Source organism: Protopterus annectens, chromosome 2.part0 (assembly GCF_019279795.1).
Source record: "Protopterus annectens isolate FY-2018-M chromosome 2.part0, PAN1.0, whole genome shotgun sequence".
Taxonomy (NCBI): Eukaryota; Metazoa; Chordata; order Ceratodontiformes; family Protopteridae; genus Protopterus; species Protopterus annectens.
Window position 1 is genome coordinate 420,715,980 of NC_056728.1, and position 25,757 is coordinate 420,741,736.

Sequence of the window (25,757 nt, forward strand, 5' to 3'; positions counted from 1 at the left end):
CACTGACAACAGATGCATCAGATTATGCCTGGTGGGCCCATATGGCAGGAAAACGTATTCAGGGCACATGGCCTTGCAAACCAGATGCATCTTCACATCAGTCAAAAAGAGATGCTAGCTGTTCAAAATGCCCTGACAGCTTTCAAGGACCTGCTTCATCCAGGACAGTTACTGATAAAGACAGACAGCACTACGGTCATGTGCTACATAAACAAGCAGGGAGGCACACATTCCTACCCCCTCTGCAGACAAGCAATGACCTTATGGGACACAGCCTTGACTTTTCAAGTTCACCTGCAAGCAAAATTCCTGCCAGGAAAAACAAATACTCTGGCAGACGAACTAAGCAGAAACCTCATGGATCCCCATGAATGGAAACTGGATCCACAAGTCTTCAGCATGATAATAAAGAAATGGGGATGCCCAGACATCTATTTGCTTCCCCTCACAACTGTCAATTGCAGAGATTTTGCACAAAGATTTATCACAAGCAAGCATGGAAAGTGGACGCCCTATCATTCAGCTGGAAAAAACTAACAGTATATGCTTTTCCCCCACTGCCTCTCCTTCCCAGAGTACTCCTAAAGGTCAGACAAGAGAAGCCAAAAATGATACTGATTGCACCAGACTGGCCACGCCAGCACTGGTACCCAATCCTAAAGAACTTGTCTCAGGGTCCAGCATGGATATTGCCTCAAACTTCTCACTTGCTGACCCAACAAAACAATCAGATCCTGCACAGCCAACTCAGGACCTTAAATCTGGCAGCATGGCGGATAATGTAGCCATTCAGAACACTCCTCTTTCAAAAGCTGTTATGGATGTTATCTTGGAGGCCAGGAGGCTCAGTACCTGAAAATCTTATGCAGAAAAATGGAAGAGATTCTGTGCTTGGAACCAGGAACAAGGCAGTGACAGGTCTGTACCAAATATTCCTCAGATTTTACAATACCTAACTGAGATGCTGAACAAAGGTCTTTCTTTCTCATCAATTCAGATTCATGCCTCTGCCATTTCAGCACATTACAATACGGAACCACCTGTCTTTTCACATCCTTTAATGAGGCAGTACCTCATAGGGGCCAAAAACATTAGGCCTCCAAGGAGAGCACCAATTCTGGCCTGGGACCTCAATTATGTTTTGGAAAAATTCACACTGCCTCCTTTCGAGCCAGCATCAACAGCAGATATAAAATTCTTATCCTGGAAAACAGCTCTGCTCCTAGCAATAACCTCTGCAAGGCGAGTCTCGGAGTTACAAGCACTCATGGCTGTGGAACCTTTCATCATTTTTCATCCAGACAGGGTTTCTCTGAGGACAAACCCTACATTTATTCCTAAGGTGGTGTCCAGTGTGGCCCTCAACCAAACCATTCACTTGCCTGCCTTTTACCCAAATCCACAGAACAAGGGTGAGAAAATTCCGCATTCTTTGGACATACACAGGCAGTTACGCTTCTACTTGGACAGAACTAAAACTTTCAGAAAGACTGAGCAACTTTTAGTGTCATATGCTGCAGGATCACAAGGAAAGGCTATCTCAAAACAGACTATTTCTAAATGGATAGGCCATTGCATCCGTTTCTGCTATTTTCAACATGGCAAATCAGTGCCTAAGGGCATTAGGCCTCATTCCACCAGAGCAGCCACTTCAGCAGCCTTCCTCAGAGGAGTACCAACCAAAGATATCTTAGAGGCTGCAACTTGGAGTTCAGTGCACACCTTTACAAAGCACTACCACTTGCCTCTCTACTCTAAGTCCAGAGCAGGCTTCGCCACTGCAGTTCTGCAGGGCCTCATAGCCTCTCGAATCCTATTTAGCCCAGCCACCCATCCTCAGCTTTGGGATTCTACCCAAAAGTAATGACTGCAACAGTGAAACACGATGAACATAGTACAATTGTGTACCTACCATAAATGTAGATGTTCGAGTGTATTCACTTTTGCAGTCCAGGTTACCCACCCATCATCCCCCTTCTCTTTGCTGGGACTTATCTACATTTCTCTATCCTATACAACCGTTTTGGTGTATTTGCTTGTAGATGAAGGAAATGTTATTTTTGTGCTTGCATTTCTTACTGGTATATTTTTCAGCCTACCTATTTGGGGCACCTGACATCTGGGGCAAGAAAAACTAAAGAAAATGGCGTTAGCTGCATCTTTTATACCCCTGGCGCACTGACGTCAGGGAAGAGGTGACAGCAACCGAGGCCGGACCTAGACTTTGGAATTCTGGCCGACTGAGGGTAGCCTGCCAGCAGGATAACCCAAGAGTAATGACTGCAACAGTGAATACACTCGAACATCTACATTTATGGTAGGTACTCAACTGTACTTTCTTTAAAGTAGTGCTTTCTAGATGCGCACATTAGGTGGACTTAACAGAAAGCAGTATTATCTAATGGTGTGTGCTTTCCATTTACAATTCAGCATTAGAAGCTCTAGGTGCTTATACATTCTACAACTATAAAATCTTATGTTTGTATCAGTAATTGAATTTCAAAGGAAAAATCAAAGAAGCCAGTTCATTAAATTGCTGACTGCTAATCTGTGTGAGTCATGTTAATGTACTCTCAATGTTTTTCTCTTTTGTCTTTCATTTTGTGATACAGGACCTGTGTTGCTGGATGTCCCCCTGGTTTCTTTAGTGATGACAAGAAGCGCTGTAAGAAGTGTTGGTCCAACTGTGAAACTTGTGTGGGGAGCCACTCTGACCAGTGCACATCTTGCAAAGAGGGATACCATCTCAATGAAGAAACTAACAACTGCGTTGTCAGCTGCCCTGAAAACTTTTACCTCGATCAGAGTTAGTATATTGGCAAATAGCCTTATGGTGTCTTCACAAACCATGATGACCTTTTTTGGTTTATTGTTACTTCTGCCTCAAATTCTTTACAGTAAAAACATTTTAGCCTTGACATAGACCAAAAATACTGTTTTATATTCTGTTTTCACATACGCAGGTAATAATCAATAGTGTTTTTTGTTCAGAGCATGATGCTGGAGTATATACCAGGCAGCAACTTGTGTGTGTGACTGGATTAAGAGTTCAGAAAGCTTTAAACATAGAGCATATGTGCTCTTGTAGTAGGTGTGACAGTCTTGTGTACTCATCTGAGTATTTTTTTTCTATACTCCCCACAGAAACATTATTCATAGAGGTGAGAGTGTCTAGAACTTTCATAATTAGTGTCTACAATATAGATCAGTAAGCAGCATGCTTAGATAAAGGAATGCTTCTCAAAAACAGAAATGGCTTTTATGTGCTGTTGGGGCAAAAACTAAATTTACTCTCTATATGTAGTACATTTCATAGGGGTATAGCTGCAGCAGAAACAGAGACATACATTTATTTGTATGATAAGCTGGTTAATGGGAGCAGCAGTTTAAGATGTGAGGATGGAACTGAAATTTCTATCTGTGCCATTGGTCAGTAGTAAAGTATCTTCAGTTAATCATATCCACCATACAAAATCATCAAGAGTAATACTTATGTTCCTTAATGGTAGTGTAGAAGATTATGATGAGTTGTCTATCCTGACCATCTTGTGTGTTCAAGACATGGATGCCAAGAAATTCACCTCGAGAGCGAAGCTTGAGAGATGAGTCTTGGCATCCACATTGAGAACACATAATTGTAGGTTAGGATTGGAGACGCGATCATAATTCTGTGTAGTGCATGGAGCTTTATTTGCTCCATGTACTGTGAGTTACAGTAAAAAAAAAAAAAAAAAAAAGCTAAGTGTTTTCTCGGCTGTAAAACACTTAGTGAGCACTATCAGAAAGGCAGTGTAATGCAGTCCCTTATGTTTACACTCATCTTTCATACTTCTCAACTGTCTAGATTTTCTCAGAAAGTCAAGATTATTGCATCATATTTTTGGTCTGTTTCTCTTAAAATGTGTAGTTTTCAGAGAAACCACTGAGAATTGAAGTCACTAAATAATGGCATATGTTTTAGAAAATGCAGGCAAACACACTTTCTGTTATTCAGGCTACTTTTTGTGGGACACCTTATCTGTACAGATGGAAGGCAGATGCAAACATTTTGTTCTACCTCTGTCATTTGGTGAACAGTAATATCTGATTTCACTGACTAGTGTGAGACCTGACCTTAACTTCAGCAGAGGGTGCTTAACATTTAAGGTCAGGTCTTGTGCCACTTTGGTACTTAACTGGTTTGTATTTTTCTGAATGTCATAGCATAATCATCACGCTGCATGCACTACATGAGGTGTTAATGCCTTTTTTAAAGTAGCTGTTCTCGTGTCATACATACCATGTATTTTGTAAATGTTTTAGTATGTTAAACTATTTTCATTAAAGGTTATATCACCAATTGAATGATAGTAGCAATCTTGAATGTATATTAAACGTGGTGGCGGCTGGTGGCTTCAAATCAAAGGGGGGGGGCTGCAGGAGAGAGCTGAATGGGTGGGGCCAATGGGAAGGGGTGTGGCCAGCTAGAACAGGGTGGGGCTATGCTAAAAACCGCAAAAACTGAGACTTTAATTAAATATGCTGCTCTGGGTGCCAAACCGTCATTATGAGAGTCCAATCAAGATAAAATGAAGTGTAGAAGAAAAAAAATATTTCAATGCATTGGCTACATGACAGGTTACTTAATATCTAGATGGAAACCAAAAGGTTGTGGTGCATGAAAAAAAAACTTTTTAAATACATTACTGGAATGCCAGTCAAAATCAAGTATAAAAAAACAAGCAGCACTTAAAACACTTCTCCTTGCACTGCAGTTATAATTGTAATTTATATTCAACTTTATAAAAGTACCAAGAAACATGGTGAAAGTAGCAATTTCTGTGATACCACCACTTGTAAAAATGTTTCTTAGCCAAAAAAGACCTGCTGCCTGACAACAACTATCTGCTTGTTTCATAGGCAAAACATGATCAAAGTAAAAAATGAACAGCAAACAAGAAACAAACTCAAGATACATTTCTTAAAGGATTACTGCACAGGTTATGGACCGCACATGATAGATTGGCATTCTGTGTAGTTTACCAGTAAAGCTTGAACCCAGGAACCCTATCACTACAGTCAGAGCAACATACCACTATGTAAAATCAGCTGTTTCTTGAAAAACAGGTAGACTGAAACTTAAATGGCTATCATTTAGTGAATTTAGTTCTCACCACAGCTCTCAACGTCTTAGCACAAAACACCTAGATAAAGCCAATAATGGGGGAATACAGCCCCAAACATATTCTGTGATTTCAGTTCTCATCATAGCTCTTAACTTGTTAGCACAAAAAACCTGGACAAAGCCAATGATGGGGGACTGCAGCCCCAAAATAGGGACAAATTACAAATATTGGTCTTATAAACGGAAAATTGCTAGAATAAAAGGCTTTGTGTTACCATGTACTTTCTGAAGAATATGACGTCTGAAATTCAAATGGCCGTCATTATTTAGTGAATTCAAAATCCAGAAAAAACACAGATTTTATGAGGAACAGAATAAAAATGAACCAAAAATTTCACAAGTGGTGGTGCATAGGGAATTCAAGCTTTTGCTACCTACTCCCAAGGTACATGGTTTGAGTCTAGCCACCAGGTATATTTTCTGACTTCTTTGTAGCTACTGGGGCATTTTACTTACCCACACACACACACACACACACACACACACACACACACACACACACACACACACTTAGGGTCCCAAAACAGACCCAGAATCGTATTATAAAATGGGACAACTTTGCAGTGTTTAGCTTTGATATAGCTCAGTAAGAGTGCATTAAACTAGATGGTGTAGCAGCTGTATAAAGCAGCAGCCAAGGACTGAAATACATTACTTGTTAAAATATACAGGAAACAGCAGAAAGTAGGGTTCCCACAACCTAAGTCTGTTAGTAATGCTAAGTGCTAACAGCCTATTTTTTTTTAATTACTCAAGTGGTAGTACATGCCTTGTTAGTTTATTTTTGTTTGAAGCAGCAGCTGTTGTTCTTTGCTAATCCTGATTGCTGGGGGGTGGGTGGAGAGGTAGGGGCTACAAGGTAGCCAAATGAAAGGTTTGAAGGTAAAAACAGTTGTGGAACTACAAGAAAAGGCAAAGAATGGGATGAATGTTATGTGGTATTAACGGGACCTGCAGAAGGAGGAAAGGCAGTGAGAACACAGGGGAAGGAAAAAAGGGAGCAAGAAAAAATAGACAGTGAGTAACTTTTTAATAATCTCTACCAGGAAAGGCAGAAAGCACTACAATAATTAAAGATATACCTATAGTACCATTGAACAACTTTTAGCAATGTCAAGCAGTCCAAGAATTAACTACATATAACTGAGTAGTATTGTAACAAATCTTTGATGCATAAAAATATCAACATTGAAATATTGCTTGCTATAAAAACTAAAAAAAAAAAAAATACAGTATCAAACTGTTGCAAGGGTAAACCACATGACCACTTCAAGTTCAGCAACCTAAGTATGTAATCATAACAAACAAGAGTCAATACACTTCTCTATGTAGAAAAAATAGGAGTACAAATGCAGTAAATACAATAATAATAAACTGCTAATACAACACACACACACACACACACACACACACACACACACACACACACACACACTTCCATTAGTATAAACAAGTACCTGCAGAGAGTTTCCAGCTTCGTTAATGCCAGCCAAGCTCTTGTTTCAAAACCAAAACCCCCGTGAGAGCCAAAGTCCTGTCCTTCACGCGAGAGCAGGCTCCAGCCTGCAGACATTGCAATCTGATCCCCTTCCAGTCTATGCAGTTTAACTGTATGGACTTCTGGGATCTTTGCTGTTGCAGGCTGTCTTTGTAATCTAGACTGTCTTACCAGCAGTCCAGATTCTGTGCGCATGCTCCAGACTGGTTCAGTAGCAGTCCGGACTTGGGAAATGTCGCAAGTGCGCATGCATGAGTTCCGGACTCAGGAAATGCCATGAGTGCACATGTGTGAGTTCCAGGGCTCGCATTTGTTTTTTTCTTTTTTTTTTCTTTTGTACATCTGGGGGGGCTGCAGTCCTGCAGCCCAATAGCACGAGCTGCCCCTGTTTAAATCTAAGGAGGAAAATGTTAATTGTAGAATTTGTCCCATTGACCCCACATAAAATTGGACTTATTGCAGTTGAAACGCTGGCTATTACATAGCAGTAATTAAACAAGATGTTGAGGAAACACACTTAACCATGGAAAACATTTAAAATATTCTTAAAGTGTGTGTTACATTTCCAGAATAGATTTTTTTTCAACAGAGGGGTTAGTTCAACTTTTTTGTTAGCAAACAAATAACTTTTGCTTTAAATTATGAAGAAATTTGATGTTGGTATAGATGAATCTCTATCAACTAATTAATTTCCCAGCAGGGTTCTCACGGAAGAATGGTTGTGACACATTAAGAATGATTCTTTTTTCTGGTGGACATCTTACTAAGTGCAATATTATCATTTGTTCTTGAAAATCCTTTTGTTCTGACTGCTGTCAGGGAATATTTGTTGAAGTTTAATATGCATGTTGCTATTTTGTTATATAAAAGCAGAGTATTACATTGCAGTTTAAATGGTTAGCGACACTGATCATGTGACAGCAGTTTGAAATAAGAAATGCTTGGGGACTTTGGATATTGCATACCTTTGATAATTTATTGATAATGTCTAAACAACCTGAGTTTTTTTTTTTTTGGAGGGGGAGGGGGATAAGACTTTGTTCTATCCTTTCACTGTTTATAGCCCTCAAGGACATCAGGACTTGAGCAGTCTGGCACCTAAAATTTTCCTTGGTTAGTAAACTTCTTCCATTTACCCACAATCATGTGCAAGGAAGGCGCTCTCTCCAGATCACTCTTGGTACAGTGCAGTTGCATCTGCTGACTTTCCAGGGGTACCATTTGGATTAATTTGATGTTATTTCTTGTATGTCTGTCTTGGATTTGTAAGTTTTAAGCACATCTGTTATCCCAGTCTCTCAAGACATCTTTTATTTCATGTTTAAGGTTTTTTTTTTTTTAATTTCTTGTCTGGCTTCTCCAGCCATTTTGTTTGTTACAGTTTCTGTTTAATGTAGTGCTTATTTATGTCTATGGTTGCACTTGCATTTAGTTACAGTTGTACAGCATGATATTCTCGTATGTACATGTTTATCTAGTTTGGTATTTTCTTGCCTGTTTTTATACATAACTTTCCACTTCTGTGATGCTGGATCAGCGAATGTATTGATTGAAAGTTTTCATCCCTTGAACTTTAGCTTATTGATGCAGTAAAGTCCTGCATAGTGGAATGCTGCTATCTTGCCTTCCACCTAGAATGCTCTGAACTTTATGTAGCACTTGTGCATTCCTTGTTCACTTAACTGAATGATGATGCTCATGTGTACGGGGGAGTCTTTACCTCCATTCTTCATCTTTTATCAGACAGTGTTTTGGTTGCTGTTTTTAAGCAGCATCTCTTTTTTACCCAGAACTTTCTGTCATTGCTCTGACATTATTAAAAAAAAATGTTTCCTTCTGACACTCACACCAGCTTGGTCTTGGCATGGGTGCCAATTTATTTTTGCTTCTTGGGGGTTGTCAGACATTGCCTTTCGGTCTAATGCAGGACTATCTGGTACCTCTCCCCCTTTCTAGGACTCAATTTTAGGGATATGCTATAGTCTTTTTAGACTTCTTTTCTTCCCCTCATTGAAACATTGTTTAGAGGTGTAATGCAAAGTCTTCAAGCCAATCACTTAGCTTGATGCCAACATTGAGAGTTCAGAGCCTACCTCTCTTCCCATTACTATGACCTTGTTGCTTGCTGATGACACTGAAGGTTTCAACATCTGTTGTTGAGACTTCTACCTCTTTTCAAGATCAGATATATTCTTAATCATGACCGCAATCTAGGTTGTCCAGTTGATGTGGCCCTATGTTTATCGAGGCTGACTCAGCACTAAACAGACTTGCATTGGTAATTCTGCCTCTACTGTTTTTTGTTGTGGCTGACGTGCTGGCATTGAGATCCTTTGGTGATGAAGGGGGTTGTGTCAAGCTTCCCCTTTGACACCAAGCCCCCTTCATCAATTCCATACCCATTCCCACTTCAAGGTTGATTGTCCTTTGGTACAGTACAGTACAGAAGATGATTTTGTCCCAAGGTATTCCCTTAGGATCAATTTCCTTAACTCTTAAGACTGGTTTCTAGATCTTTCTGTTGGCTTTAGGACAGATTTTGCTATTTTCCTTTATAGCTTTTAAAGCAACACCCTTGTATTTTACACTTGTGTTGGATATTTTGGGTTGATTTCATGACCATTCTTAAATTGTGTGCACTGTCAGTAGCGGGCTCATATCTGTTTAGTGCTTAGGTACCATAGCGCAAGTATTACAGCCAGCAGGCTTACATTTGATTCTCAGATGTCATTTTGAATTGAGCATTGAATAGTGCATGGCCTTGAAAGTACTAGGTTTTACCTTGCCATAACCATTAAAGCTGCAAGTTCATGTTCTACTTCACATCTAGAATGTTGTGGGGAATTTACTTTATCTTGGTGCAGTTGTGTATAACCTCAGATGCGATAGATTTCATGTTTCTCTCAGGTATTCAGTGTAATTGAATTACAAGTGTTGTTTTATGCTTAGCCTTAGAACTTCTTGGCTCACATCTTCTTTGTCTCAGACTGTGTTGGCTAAATTAATTATAAGTCTGGCATGGTGGATGATCTCAAAGGCAGAAGAACTCTTACTTAAAGGCTGTTGGTCCTGATAAAATACTGGGCAAAGTACTTAAAGGCTGTGCAGAGTGGCTATGCTCCACTCTAAGTGATATTTCCAGCACATCCCTTATTCTTGTTAAAGTTCTCTCTTGCATCAAGGTGACAGATATTGTCCCTCTCCCCAAAATAGCTAATCTAGCCTGCGTGAATGGTTACAGACTGATTGCTCTAACTTCAAATGTCATGAAATGCTCTGAGAGGCTAGTTAAAAGGCATCTGTCGGCAAACCTTCCATCCACCTTCGACCCTCTACAGTTCGCTTATTGGGCTAACAGATCCACTGCGGATGCTAGGGTACTCCACTTCTCACGTGATCATCTGGAGGGACAAAACAACTACATCAGGCTGTTTACTGACTTCAGCTCGGCATTCAGTACAGTGGTTCCAGTGCATCTTATTGACAAGCTTGTACATCTTGGAGTTAGCAAGCACATGTGCAACTGGATTCTTAACTTCTTGATGAACAGACCACAGAAACCATGTGCGGGGCCACAACACCTCAGTATGCATAGTACTCAATATTGGCATTCCTCAGGGTTGTGTGCCAAGCCCTCTGTTGTTCACCCTCCTCACCAATGACTGTTCTGCAAAATCAAACAATCACATCATTAAGTTTGCAGATGATACTATGATTGTGGGGAGTCTATATTAGATAAATGAAAGTTTATCTTACCGAACGCTGACATTATCGAAAATCCCAGAACTCGAAACTGCAATTGTGGGGGGGGGGGGCTGTTCCCCCTCACATCCCCCACTAAATATATATTCCAACTCCGAGATCACACTACAGTGAGGAAAGGGCAAATATTCCCATCTTCGCTGTACTGCGATCTCACAATTCCGGGTTTCAGGTTCCAGGATTTTTGCTCATGTTTAGCGTTCAGTAAGATAAACTTTTGTTTATCTAATATAAACCCATTGTGGGCCTCATCAAAGGGGAGGATGAAGGAACTTACAGAGACAAGATCTGCTCATTTATTGACTGTTATGCTAAGAACAACCTTGACCTGAATGTCAATAAAATGAAAGAAATCATTATAGACTTCAGGAAAAGGTCAACAACGGACTCACTACTCATGATAAATGATGAAGAGCTGGAAAGGGTCAAATCCACAAAGGTTTTAGGGGTACACATTTCGGGGGATCTCTCTTGGACTGTGAACACTGAATAGTTAGTCAAAAAAACACAGCAACATCTCCATTTTCTCAGAAGGCTCAAAAAAAGCAAAGCTCACACCTACTGTTCTGACCACGTTCTACAGAAAACTAGTTGAGAGCATTCTAGGTAGTAGCTTCACAGACTGGTTTGGGAACAGTACAATAGCAGAAAAAAATAAGGTACAGAGTGTGGTGCAAGTTGCTGAAAAAAATCCTGGGCACCAACTTACCATCAATCCAGGATCTCTTCACAGCAAGAAGCATCAAATGTGTATCCAAAATAATTTGTGAACCCTTTCACCATGCACACAGCTGGTTTACACAACTGTCTTCGGGCAAGAGGTATCGGAGTGTCTGCTGCAGGGCCACCAGATAGTTAAACAGCTTCTACCCAACAGTGTTGAGACTTATAAACTCTGATACCAGCCACCAACTTTTTAGTTAGTAATCATTCACAATACATAGCTCAGTTGAATAGTGTGCAATGTCTTTTATTCTTTGCTGTAGCAATATATTTTCTTATTGTTTGTCTGATGCAGATGAACAAAGGAGGGCATTCTTAATATGTGCAGTCCTACACTGTCATGCAGCTATGTACAGCATTCTTGTTATGACTGTCTGGGGAGGTCCTATGTATTTTTGCTGTTGTTATTGGATTATTTGTCCTTCTGCGGGTCTTGTATTGAATATCTTTTTTTAATTGAAATGTTATTAGGTTGCTCTTGTTATCCTTGCTGCCTATGTACTCTCTGGTGGGTTCTTGGAATTTTGTTTAGGTTGCATTTATGTGGTCCTAAATGACAATAAGGTTTACTTTGACTCAAGGAAATAGAATTACAAATGTCAATATGTGTGGAAACATGTAAGTGGTGGGGCCATATCTTGGTCTACATCTCAGATTTTATGGAGCAATTGATTTATGAGAATGTAATCAAGCATGCTGTTGGCAGTTGCAGACTTTTATCTTTCCCAAAGTTTCAGATTCTGTAGACTAACTGGTTTCTAAGAGTAGCAGTTTGTGCTGTCTCAGACACAGCATACTGATGGCCCTTCCTATGCATCATATGTAATGGGTTTTCCTTTCCCCTCATAACCTCAGCACAGCTCAGGTCGTATGCTGTGATCAGATCAACTGGTTTGCCTATGCAGTCTGCCTGATGTTCTTCGTGTTTCACTGTTGCAGTCATCACATTTGGGTTATCTGCTTGCAGTAGCCCTCAGTCTGCCTGATTATTAAAGTCTTGGGTCCTGCGTAGGTTGCTGTCTAATCTTCCATGACGTCAGGTAGTCAGGGGTATAAAGCATGCAGCCGACACCATTACATCAGTCTTTCTTGCCGTGTGGTTTCTGAAGTAGAAGCAGTTCGCAAGTGCTGGTCGGCCGACTCCTGAAATTTTCGTTTTCGAGTTTCAGAACCGAAGTCTTCAAGTAAAGCTAAGTACCGCGTTGGGGAAACTTTTTCTTGCTCTAAACTGATGTCAGTAAAAGTCAATAATTGCATTTCTTGTGGAAAGCAAATAACTCATAAAGATTTTAATTTGTACTGTATTCCTTGCCTAGGCCCTGACCACGACGTACCTCACTGTCAGTTTTGTGCCTTATTTAAGCAACAAACTATTCGTCGTCGGTATATTTACACTTCTAAATATTTTGGTACTCAGTTCAATTAACTAGATATGTCTTCGGTAAGCCATCCGACTGCCGACATTCCAAAAAAACGCAAAGATAAAGACAGAGACAGGCCGCCTAGATCCAAAGCTGCCGATGACGCTGCTCCTAAGCCAGTCGCCAGTTCACCGGTACTCAGTGAGGTGCTTTCGCAGCCCCTGATAACCACTACTTCAGATTTGCAGGCCTCTACTGAGACCCATTCGGAGTCCGGTATGCCGCGAGATGCTTCAACTGTGGAACTTGCGGATGTCTGTACCTTGGATGGGTCTGGAGCCGCTGTGCAGGCACCGGCTTCTGAGGGTGTATTCAGACCTACTGACTTGCATATTAAACCAATGCCATCTTCTTCTTCAAGGCTTAAAACTCGAACCTTGCTTAGAAAACCGACACCCAGACCGCATGATCAGGCCTCTATGCCTAAAAAACAAACAAGAATGGCTGAAGACCTTATTACTTTAATCAGGGGAAGCCAGCCTTCCCCCTCTAAGAGACGTAGGACTGAATTTGCTTATGATACTTCTTACCATGATTCTGAAAATGATCGGGATTTACCCATATTTACTTATGAGAATTCTGATGCAGAGGACTCTCTTCCCTCTGCACCCCCCCCCCCCTAGAGGATTTCTCTTTTGGTGAAACCTTGCATACTCTTAGGGAGCATTTTCACTGGGAAAGCCAGGATTACTCTGATTCTAAAAAGAGGCTTAGGAGTTTCTTACTCCTGCCCCAACACAGGCCTTTAGCTATCCCTCCTGTACTAGATATTGTTGATGATGCCTTTTCGGAATCTAGCTTGGCCCTTGACTCTTTACCTCCTGCTCCCAGAAAACTTGATAGGTATTACAGGGTTCCTGAGTCTCACAAGTTCCTTTTTAAAAATCCTACTGTGGATCCTGAGACCATTTCACAGGGACCCAAGGGCATTAAGACTACTACTGCCCCAAATCCTACCCCCTCTGATAGAGACTCCAGGGCGCTGGATAGATGGGGTAAGAAGTTATACACTTCTGCAACCTTGGCCATTAGGGCCTTAAAATGCCAGTTTCATATGTTAAAGTATCAGCAGCATATTATTGGATTGCTTAAACAGAAAATTATGTTGATTCCTGACTGTGCTGAAAATAAGGATTTACAGGATTTAATGCATTCTGCTGAACAGATTGGAAAACATACTATCTGAAGTAGGCAAATTCATTTGTCAGCAACCTGTGGGTATGAATCCGATATCGGATCCGAACCGGCATGGTTTATCCAGCTATGGATCCAAGCTCCTAGCTCCTCCCCTCACCCATAATGCCCTGCTCTCCCTACATGACCTCAGATCTAGTTTGCCGCGCATGGTGAAGGCTGGGTCGTCAGAGCTCCAAAAGCTAAGTCTTAGTATTCTTATTTAAAGGGTTTTGAAACTTTTAAAACTTTTAAGTTGTGTGAAAGTTATAGGTTTCCCTTCTGTTTATATCTTTTTTGGGTTAATTTAATATAGTTTTTACCCTCCCGTCGCTGGTTCGTAGTTGGTGTGTGTGTGTGTGTGTGTGTGTGTGTGTGTGTGGTTTTTTTTGGGGCCTTTGTGTGAGTGTTTTAGTTTATTTTATTGTTACTATTTTAAAAAAAAAAAAAAAATAGTGATGTCTGAGGCCCCAAAGGCTGTTTTTTCAAAGTGCTCTGAGTGTGGCCATAAGCTTTCCCCTGCTGATGGCCACACTCGGTGCGTTCGATGCCTTGGGGTTGAACACCTCACTTCAGGGTGTTCAATCTGTGCAGGGTTCAACCCCAGGGCATTGAAGGAGCAGAGGTCGAAGCTGGTCTTGGCGGGACTCTTGCCCCCAGACTCGGCTTCGGCCCCCGCCCCCTTGGTGGTCACTGCTTCAGCAGTCCCTGCCTTGCCTGCTCCCCCTCCTCCACCCGGGATTCAAACTCCCGCCAAAGGGTCGGAGGAGAGGGAAGCCAGGAAAAAGGACCGGAGAGAGAAGCACCACAAGCGGCGGGCCAAGACCTCCGCTGCCCCCGCGGCGGCTTCTCCTCCGGCCTCTCTGGCTGCTGGCTCTCCCCCTCCTCTGCTCCGGTCCCCGTGCTTTTCACCGGAGCCTGAGGATGAGGAGACCCAACCTCCTTCGAGGCTATCGAGGCGGCACTCAAGGCCTACCTTGGTAGCCTCGTCGAGGTCTACTTACAGCCTCTCCGATGCTGATCTGGACCGGATGATGCAAAGGTTCATCCAGGCCCAGATGCAGATGGGAGTGCTCCTGCCTCCCCCCCCCCCTCTGGGGGGGAGATCGACCCCATTTTTTAAGCCCATTGCTCCTTCTCCGACCCACTACCCGGGTTCGGAGCGCCCGGAGCCGGGCAGCCTCGGAGCCGCGGGTGGGTCGGCGCCGACAGTACTGGGTACTTCGGATCCGACCCTGCCCTCAAGTCTGTCGGATCCGACCTCTCGGAGCCTTGGCCCGAGCTTCGGATCTGAGGGACTCAGTGTGCCTTCGGCGCCGTCCTTGTCGGAGCACACTGGTCCCTCAGATCCGAGGGGCTCGGCGCCGGCTCCGATCCGCTCATCGGATCCGAGGGGGAGCCGACTTTCGGATCCTATTGTCGAGGCTGGCTCCCCCTCGGCTTTTGATGTAGTGGAGAGGGCTCTGTTGAGGGCATCCGGACCCCGGCCCTTGCTGCGCCCGCCCCGCACTCCATCTGCTCTGGGCCAGGCTTCCATCACCCGGCCACTGGGACAGCCCGCTTCACTGCCCCAAGCAGTTCCTGTGGTTCTGGACATTGCTGGTGAGGGCTCCTCGGACAGCCCTCCCGAGGAAGCACCTCACAAGCATTCGTGTAAGAGGAGGCACATAGACTCCCCCGAGTCTTTGACCGAAGGCACTGACTTGGAGGAAGGGGAAGGCTCCCCAAGATCACCCCCTGAGGATGTCTCCTTCGGAGACATCATGGAAATGTTACGGATTAGAGGTGGGTGGTCTGCCCCAAAGTCTTCCTCGGACGAGTCAGTGTTCTTGGAGGCATTTGAAGCGGGCCCGTCTACCTCTTGGGCGTCCCCTCCTGCCGACCCCCTGGTGGACCTTATTACCACCAGGGCGTGGAAGGACCCGGACACCGTGGAGCCAATCCCTAAGAGGCCTGACAGGATCCTTAGCCCCCCTGCTGACCGTGCCCACTGGAGCAAGGGACCCCCGGTAGATGCCATGTTGTCGGCAGCAGCCACTAAGAGGGAACTCGCCCAGGAGAGTCCCTCAGTCCATCCCCCGAGCAAGGAGTCTCGGATGATGGACCGTTTGGGGAAGCGAATCTTTAGTTCAGCGACCTTCTCAGTGAGGGCGCTCAACTATTTGGCACACATCATTAGGATGCAGCGCAATCTTATCAAGGAATACGCTGCATCCCCCCCCTGAGTCCATATCGGAGGAGGACAAACTTATGCACTCCACCCATATGGCCTCTCTTCGTTCTGTGACTAACACCTCTATGCGGTTACTTTCCCACGCTAGCGAGGAAGCCGCTAGAGCTGCGGGAGCGGGCCTAGTCACAATACGGCAGGCCTGGCTCCACCACTGCGATTTTATGGAGCCCTTCAAGGCGTCATTTACGAACACCCCCTTTTACGGTTCTGCCCTTTTTGGCAAGATGGTTTGCAATACCTTGGTTCAGAGCGAGAAGGACGGGAAGATGCTGTCTGCCGTCAGAGTCCACTTCTCTGTGCCCCAGAGGTCCTACTCTAGGAATCAAAAGGGCCAGAAAAAGATGTGGTTCCGGAAGTCGCAGCATTCCCAACCCGCTCCGGACAACCAGTCCTTTCGCGGCAGAGGAGGACAGGGAGGATGCCGCCCTAGGGGCAGAGGGGCTCCCAGGAACTTTGGGTCCAGGGAACCTTTCTCTGAACGGCCCACGCAGCAACCCTGAGGGGTTGCCCGACTGCTCCACTCTGGAGGCAGTCGGGGGACATTTCTCGGAGCACCTAGCAGCATGGGAGTCCATTACATCGGACAGCTGGGTACTCCGGATTATATACAGAGGTTACAAGATCCCCTTTCTTCATGTCCCAAAGTTAAAAATCCTCCCCGATGTTCCACCCGATCAGAGGGAGGCCGCTTCAGCAGAAATTGGCCATCTGCTGAGAAAAAGAGCCATCCAGCCTGTTCCCCCCAGACCAGATCGGATCAGGGTTCTACTCCAGGTTCTTTGGACGGGGGACCTAAGACCCATTCTAGACCTGTCCCTGTTGAACCTGTCAGTTCCCAAAGAGAAGTTCCGGATGGTCACTTTGCAGTCCATCCTCCCCCTTCTAGGGGAGAATCACTGGATGTGCTCTATAGACCTCAAGGACGCGTACTACCACATTCTGATGGACAGACGATCCAGGAGGTTTCTTCGCTTCCGGCTGGAAGCCAGTCACTACCAGTTCAGGGTCCTTCCCTTTGGTCTCACCACAGCCCCCAGGGTGTTTACCAAAGTGTTAGCAGTGGTTGTGGCCCACCTGAGGATTCAGGGGGTGCAGGTCTTTCCGTACCTAGACGACTGGCTTCTCACCGCCCCAACAAGGCATCTACTCTCTTTGGCAAGAGACTCCTTCCTTCGTCTAGCTTCCAACCTAGGCATCACGGTAAACATAGAAAAGTCCAACCTGGCCCCTACTCAAACAATAGAATTTATAGGAGCCAGGTTAGACACAAGAAATTTAAGAGCCTTTCTCACAACCGACAGGGTTCGGAATCTGCGACTCCAGGTGCGGGCCATCCTTCACTCCAGCTCAACACCTGCGGAATTGATCCTGAGGGCGCTAGGGTCTATGGCGGCAGCAATTACTCTTCTTCTGCATGCCTGCTTGAACATGCGGGTGCTTCAATGGACACTTCAGGTGCAATGGTCATTTCTCTCCCTCTCCCTGTATCATCCCATTGCAATCAGCAAGGCTTGCAAGCGGTCTCTCTTGTGGTGGCTCCATTCTCCGGACCTCCACAGGGGCCGCCCCTTTTGTGCATCTCCCCCTCTCACCACGGTGACCACGGACACTTCCCGCCTCGGGTGTGGGGGGGGGGCATTTTGCGGGCCGGATGGTCCAAGGCACGTGGAGCAATTCAGAGACCTCCCTGCATATCAATGTTCTGGAAATGAGGGCGGTGCTCTTGGTGTTTCAAACACTTCAGGCCCTCCTTCCCCTGGGAACAATTGCGATTCAATCAGACATGTCGGTGGTCTGGTACATCAACAAACAGGGGGGAACCAGGTCTTACCCTTTATGTCGAGAAGCCATGAGAGTGTGGGAATGGGCGATCTCCACCAACCGCTTTCTCATCGCAAAGCATATTCCGGGTCGGACCAACATCCTAGCGGACAAGCTCAGTCGCACCATTCTCTCCCCGTACGAGTGGTCGCTCAATTCTCAAGTAACGAAACGTATCTTCGCACAGTGGGGGACTCCCTGTTGCGATCTCTTTGCTTCTTCTTTAAACGCCAAGTGCGACAGTTTTTTCGCTCTAATCCCCCCTCCAGGGGATTCTCCGAGAGACGCTCTGGTGCATGCTTGGCCTCCCGGTCTTTTACGCATACCCCTCCACCTCTGATGATACAAGTACTTCAGAAAGCCTCTCGGTTGGGGTGCAGAATGATCCTCATTGCCCCGTTCTGGCCTCGACAGATCTGGTTCCCTTACCTAAGGTCTCATTCAGTGAATCCACCTTGGATTCTAGATCCCATTCCGGATCTGATATCACACCCGTCGAACCTGCGAACTCCGAACCTGGACAACCTGAAGTTGACTGCTTGGCTGCTCCAGTTCCACTCCTAATCAGGACTCACGGTATCTCGTCCCCAGTTAAGGCCATTCTGGTAGTGGCCCAGAAGCCCTCTACCAGAAAAATTTACCGCAGTAAATGGAAGCATTTCTCCATTTGGGCAGAGCGGCAAGGCCTAGATCCTTTCACGGTTCCCCTTCCTTTGGTTCTAGATTTCCTTACTACTCTCTTTAATGATGGTGCCAGTAGTTCCACGGTCAAAGTTCAGCTGGCGGCCATATCTCATTACCATGTTGGACACGATTCAGGGTCTCTTAAGTCGGCTAAGTTATGCAAAACCTTCCTAAAAGGCACCCTTTTGCTCAGACCCCCTGTCAAAGAAACTGTTCCCCTGTGGGATCTTTCCTTGGTACTTCAGGCCTTGACCGCTCCCCCCCTTCGAACCTGCGGCCACAGTCGATCTTAAATACTTGTCCTTTAAGACTGCTTTTTTGGTAGCCATTACTTCGGCTAAGAGAGTTTCAGAGCTTCAGGCCCTGTCCATGAAACCGCCTTATTTGATTTTTCATCCGGACCGGGTGTACCTAAGGATCCAATCCCTCCTTTCTTCCTAAAGTAGCTTCGGAAACTAACATTAATTAGTCCATCAACCTCCCTGTTTTCTTCCCTAAGTATCAAAACAAAGGCGAATACAAGCTGCATTCCTTGGATGTTCACAGGCAGCTTTGTTTTTACCTTCATAGGACAGCTGGTCATAGGCAATCAGACCATTTGTTCATTTCTTTTGCCAAATTCAATCTGGGTAAACCAATTTCCAAAGTTTCTTTGTCACGCTGGATTTCTCAGTGTATTCTGTTGGCATACCAAGCCTCTGGGAGGCCCGCACCGGAGGGAGTCCATGCTCATTCAACCCGGTCTGTCTCTACTTCAGCGGCCTTTAAGTCTAGGGTTCCTCTGGATGACATTTGTTCAGCAGCCACTTGGGCTTCATCTCATACCTTTATTACTCATTACAAGCTGGACGTCACTTCTAGAGGTAGAGCATCCTTTGGCTCATGGTGCTCAGGAATATCCTTCCATGATGGCCACCCAAGATTCAGGTAGCTGGGGACTCTGTCCCACAGGTTGCTGACAAATGAATTCTCCTACTTCAGATTTAGAAGTTATGTACTTACCATAACATTCCATCTGAGTAGGTGGATTCATTTGTCTGCAACCATCCCGCCCTCCTATCCCCCTGGCCTTGTCAGTTTCCTGCATAGGGTGTGTTACCCTTTGGTTAGGGTAGTTGGTGCAGGGCAAACTCGATCTGAGGTCATGTAGGGAGAGCAGGGCATTATGGGTGAGGGGAGGAGCTAGGAGCTCGGATCCATAGCTGGATAAACCATGCCGGTTCGGATCCGATATCGGATCCATACCCACAGGTTGCAGACAAATGAATCCACCTACTCAGATGGAACGTTATGGTAAGTACATAACTTCTAATTACAATGTGGTTTTGATTCACTAGAGGCATCTTGCAGGGCTAATGTCACTGGGTCTGTACTTAGAAGGCATGCTTGGCTTAAGGAGCAATCTTTGCCAGATCATCTTCTTCTTCTTTCGGCTGCTCCCGTTAGGGGTATCCCCAGCAGATCAACTGTTTCCATTTCTTCCTGTCCTCTGCATCTTGCTCTATCACACCAACCACCTGCATGTCCTCTCTCACCTCATCCATAAACCTTATCTTAGGCCTCCCTCTTTTCCTGTTACCTGGCAGCTTCATCCATGGCATCTTTTTCCCAATATACTCTGAATCCCTCCGCAGCATGTCCAAACCAACATAATCTTGCCTCTCTGGCTTTGTCTCCAAACCTTCCAACCTGGGCTGAGCCTCTAATATACTTATTCCTAATTCTGTCCATCCTCGTCACGCCCAGTGCAAATCTTAACATCTTCAACTCTGCCACGTCAAGCTCTGACTCCTGCCTTTTTGTTAATGCCACTGTCTCCAATCCATATAACGTAGCTGGTCTCACTACCCTCTTGTAGACCTTCCCTTTCACTCTTACTGGTACTCGTCTGTCACAAATCACTCCTGACACTCTTCTCCACCCATTCCATCATGCCTGTACTCTCTTCTTCACCTTTCTTCCACACTCACCATTACTCTGAACTGTTGATCCCAAGTACTTAAACTCATCCACCTTCGCCACCTCTACTCCCTGCACCCTCACCATTCCTCTATCCTCCCTCTAATTCACACACATATATTCTGTCTTAGTCCTGCTGACCTTTATTCCTCTTCTCTCTAGAGCATATCTCCACCTGTTCCCTACTCTCACTACAGATCACAATGTCATCTGCAAACATCATAGTCCACGGGGACTTCTGTCTGATCTCGTCTGTCAACCTGTCCATCACCATTGGAAATAAGAAAGGGCTCAGAGCTGATCCTTGATGTAATCCCACCTCCACCATAAACGCATCCATCACTCCCACTGCAGACCTCACCGCTATCACACTACCCTCGTACATATCCTGTACCACTCTTACATACTTCTCTAACACTCCCGACTTCCTCATACAATACCACAACTCCTTTCTAGGCACCCTGTCATATGCTTTCTGTAAATCCACAAAGACACAATGCAACTCTTTCTGACTTTCTCTGTACTTCTCCATCAACACTCTCAGAGTAAACATTGCATCTGTAGCACTCTTTCCTGGCATGAAACCATACTGCTGATCACTAATCTTCACCTCCCTTCTTAACCTAGCTTCCACTACTCTTTCCATAACTTCATGCTGTGACTGATCAGTTTAATCCCCCTGTCGTTACTACAGCTCTGCACATCACCCTTATTCTTAAAAATCGGTACCAAAACACTTTTTCTCCATTCCTCAGGCATCCTCTCACTTTCCAAGATTTCATTAAACAATCTAGTTAAAAACTCCACTGCCATTTCACCTAAACACCTCCATGCTTCCACAGGTATGTCATCTGGACCAACAGCCTTTCCGTTCTACATTGTCTTCATAGCTATCCTTACTTCCTCCTTGCTAATCCACTGCACTTCATAATTCACTATTTGCACATCATCCAACCTTCTCTCCCTCTCATTCTCTTCATTAGTCAACCCCTCAAAGTACTCTTTCCATTTGCTCAACACACTCTCCTCGCTTGTGAGTACGTTTCCCTCATTATCCTTTATCACCCTTACCTGCTGCACATCTTTACTAGCTCGGTCCCTCTGTCTAGCCAATCGGTACAGGTCCTTTTCTCCCTCCTTAGTGTCCAACCTTTTATACAACTCTTCATACACCTTATCCTTAGCCTTCGCCACCTCTCTCTTTACCATGCACCTCATCTCCTTATACTCTTGTCTACTTTCTTCATCTCTTTGACAATCCCACTTCTTCTTCACCAACCTCTTTCTCTGTATACTCTCCTGTACTTCTTCATTCCACCACCAGGTCTCCTTGTCCTCCTTCCTCTTTCCAGATGTCACACCAAGCACCTTTCTTGCCATCTCTCTTACTAGCTCTGCTGTAGTTACCCAGCTATTCGGTAACTCTTCACTGCCACCCATTGCAAGTCTTAACTCTTCCTTGAACATCACCTCACAATTACCCTTTTTCAATTTCCACCATTTGATCCTTGGTGCTGCCCTCACACTCATCCTCCTCTTCTTGATCACCAGTATCATCCTACAAACCACCATCCTATGCTGCCTAACTACACTTTCCCTTTCCACCACTTTACAGTCTCCAATCTCCTTCAGACTGGCCCTTCTACATAAGATATAGTCCACCTGTGTGCATCTTCCTCCACTCTTGTATGTCACCCTATGCTCCTCCCTCTTGTTAAAATACATGTTCATCACAGCCATGTCCATCCTTTTTGCAAAATCCACTACCATCTGACCTTCTACATTCCTTTGCTTAACACCATACCTACCCATCACTTTCTCATCCCCCCTGTTCCCTTCACCAACATGCCCATTGAAATCTGCTCCAATCACCAGTCTCTCACCCTTGGGTACAGTCATCACCACTTCATCCAACTCACTCCAAAATTTTTCTTTCTCATCCATCCAATCTTTGACAGATCATGTTAAAGCTAAATTGCTGGATGCTCCCTTAAACCAAGACAGCCTGTTTGGCAACAAAGCAGGAGAAGTTTTTAAAAAGATGGAGGAAAAAGCTAAATCTATGTAAACTGTTAAAGATTTCCTACAAGTACAGCCTCCAAGATTTAGCAGGCATTGGCCGTCTAAGAATTGGTCCTTTCCTGCCTCTTCCAGGCCTTCTCAGTTCAAACCCAGAACCAGCAGAACACCCAGGTTTCAGTCCCAGGGTATGCACAGGACGAAGCAGTGGGGGGCTCCCACTTCCAAATCAGGGAGTAGTAAGACTCCCCCCTATGGTAAGCTGTCTCAATGACTTAACTTTAAAACTTCCAAGCACTTCTCAACTGACTGCTCCTTTAGGGGGAAAGATTGTTTTGCAGGCAAAGAAATGGGAACTCGTTACCCAGGACAAATGGGTTTTAAATATAGTTTCCCAAGGATACAGATTTTACTTCCACACGTTACCAACCCCAAACGATTGGCCAGATCTACCCCCGAATCAGTGGGCAGAGGCTCAAAAGCAAGTACTCTCTCTCTTAAGCATAAAGGCTATTCAGACTGTACCAGAAGAGGAAAAGGGACAAGGTTTCTACTCAAGAATTTTCATTGTACCCAGAAAAGACAACTCATGGTGTCCTGTCCTGGACCTTTCTATCTTAAACAACTTTTTGGTGATTCCAAAATTCAAGATGCTAACTCTTCACCAGTTGCTTTGTATACTAGGCAAAGATGCCTGGTTGGCAACACTAGATTTAAAGGATGCCTACCTGCACATCCCAATCAGGGAATCATGCAGAAGATACATACACTTCAAAGCAGGCTACATGCACAATCAGTTCTCTGCACTGCCCTTTGGCTTAACTACTGTGCCCAGGGTATTCACAAAATGCCTAGCTCCAGTCATTGCATTTTGCAGGCAAAGAAATATTCAAATATACCCATACCTGGACGATTGTCTAATTCAGGCAGAAAGCCAGGACATACTTTTGAATCATCTAGCATTTGTACAAAAGGTGCTAACTTGTCTGGGGTACACTATAAACGAAAAGAAATCACATCTGGTACCCTGTCAACAAATTATATTCCTGGGAGCAAGCTTGAACACAGCTTCCCAGATGGCTTTCCTCACGCCAGAGTAACAAATTAATTTGATAACTTATTTCAAACTAATGGCCACAAAAACCCTGCTATCTGCAAGGCAAATACTGCAAGCCTTGGAGTTCATGGCCTCCTGCATTCTACTAATTCCTTATGCAAGACTGCATATGAGGAAACTACAATGGTAACTAAAAAGCCTATGGTGTCAGCATTCTCAGTATCTAGAAACAATGATTCCTATCATACCTTGCCTATGGTTAGAATTCCTTTGGTGGGCAGAGGCCTGCCACCAAAACAAGGGACTACCATTCACTCTACCCCTTGCCGCCCAAACCCTAACAATAGACACATCAGACTATGCATGGCGGGCTCACCAGGCAGGGAAGTGCATTCAGGGCAAATGGAACCCAAGTCAAATGCACCTGCATATCAATCAAAAAAAAAATGTTAGCTGCACAGAATGCTCTGACAGCCTTCAAGGACCACATTCTTCCAGGACAATTAATGGTAAAGACTAACAACACCACTGTTATGTGGTACATAAGCAGAGGGGTATCCAATCTTACCCCCTCTGCAGACTAGCCATGGCTCTGTGGAACACAGCCTTGAGCTACCAAGTGCATCTACAGGCTCAATTCCTGCCAGGAAAACTAAATACACTGGCAGATGAACTAAGCAGAAATCTCATTGAGTGGAAACTGGAACCAAAGACTTTCAACATGTTGATAAACAAATGGGGGAGCCCAGCTATAGACCTGTTTACCTCCCCCAGAACTACCAATTGGACAATTTCTGCACAAGGACTCCCCACAAACAAGCTTGGAAAGTGGATGCTCTGTCCTTCAGCTGGAAAAATCTATCAGTTTATGCATTTCCTCCTCTGCCTCTCCTCTCCAAAGTACTACTAAAGATCAAAGAGGACAAACTAAGGACGATACTGATTGCATCAGACTGGACACGCCAACACTGGTACCCCCTCTTGCGCAGTGTGTCAATGATGGCTCCATGGCACCTGCCTCAGACCCCTACCCTGCTGTCACAGCAGGAGAACCAGATTCTGCACCCTTAGCTTCAAACTCTGAACCTGGCAGCCTGGCTAATTACCTAATCTCTCTGCCATCCTTCAGTAAACAAGTGTTGGATGTCATTTTGTAGGCAAGGAGGCCTAGTACCAGAAAATCTTATGCTGAAAAATGGAAAAGATTCTGTGCCTAGAACCAAACTCAAGGGATGGGCACAGCAGTGCCTAATTTACCTCAGATTCTTCAATACTTAACTGCTCCACAAGGGCCTTTCTTTTTCCTCCATCAAAATTCATGCGTCAGCCATTCAGCTCATTACAACACAGAACCACCCCTCTTCTCTCATCCACTGCTCAAGCAGTTCCTCAGATGGGCCAAAAACTTAAGACCACCCAGGAGAGCCCCAACTCCAGCCTGGGACCTTAACTTTGTATTGGAAAAACTCACTCTTCCTCCTTTTGAGCCAGCTGCAAGTGCAGAGTTAAAATTCCTTTCTTGGAAAACAGCTTTCCTTTTAGCAATCACTTCAGCAAGAAGGGTATCTGAATTAAAGGCCCTTATGGCAGTGGAGCCTTTCATCATCTTTCATGCGGACAGGGTGTCCCTCAGGACCAATCCCTCTTTCATGCCCAGGGTGGTATCTTGTGTGGCTCTTAATCAGTCCATTCATTTGCCAACCTTCTTTTCTAATCTGCAGAACAAAGAGGAGTGGATACTGCACTCCTTAGATGTGCATAGACAACTTAGATTTTACTTGGACAGGACTAAACCTCAAAGGAAATCTGGACAACTGCTGGTGACATTTGCTGCAGGGGCAGAGGGAAAGGCTATTTTAAAGCAAACTATTTCTAAATGGATAGGCCATCACATTCATTTCTGCTATAAACACCATGGAAAACCTATCCCACAGGGAATTAGACCTCATTCAACCAGGGCTGCATCTACCTCTAGAGCTTTTCTCAGAGGTGTCTCTACAAGGGACATCTTAGAAGCTGCTACCTGGAGTTCTGTACATACTTTCTCTAAATCCAGAGCTGGCTTTGCCACTGCAGTCTTGCAGGGCCTTATAGCAGGTCCTAATGCTACCTAAATTCCTTCTCCCATCCTTAGCTTTGGGAATCTACCCAAAGGTGATGATTGCAGCAGTGAAACATGAAGAACATAGTACAGTTGTGTACATTTACCATAAATGTAGATGTTCGAGTGCATTCACTGTTGC

The 25,757-nt window shown here is 44.6% G+C and overlaps 1 protein-coding gene across 2 annotated transcripts in view; it reads left to right on the plus strand.

Moving 5' to 3' along the window:
• LOC122793112 (proprotein convertase subtilisin/kexin type 5-like) overlaps window positions 1–25,757 on the plus strand; it is a 3,326,953-nt gene that overhangs the window by 3,069,928 nt on the left and 231,268 nt on the right. For both annotated transcript variants that reach the window (XM_044060853.1, XM_044060852.1), the window contains one exon: window positions 2,613–2,806. In XM_044060853.1, the coding sequence (XP_043916788.1) occupies window positions 2,613–2,806 (194 nt within the window). The remainder of the gene's footprint in view (window positions 1–2,612; window positions 2,807–25,757) is intronic.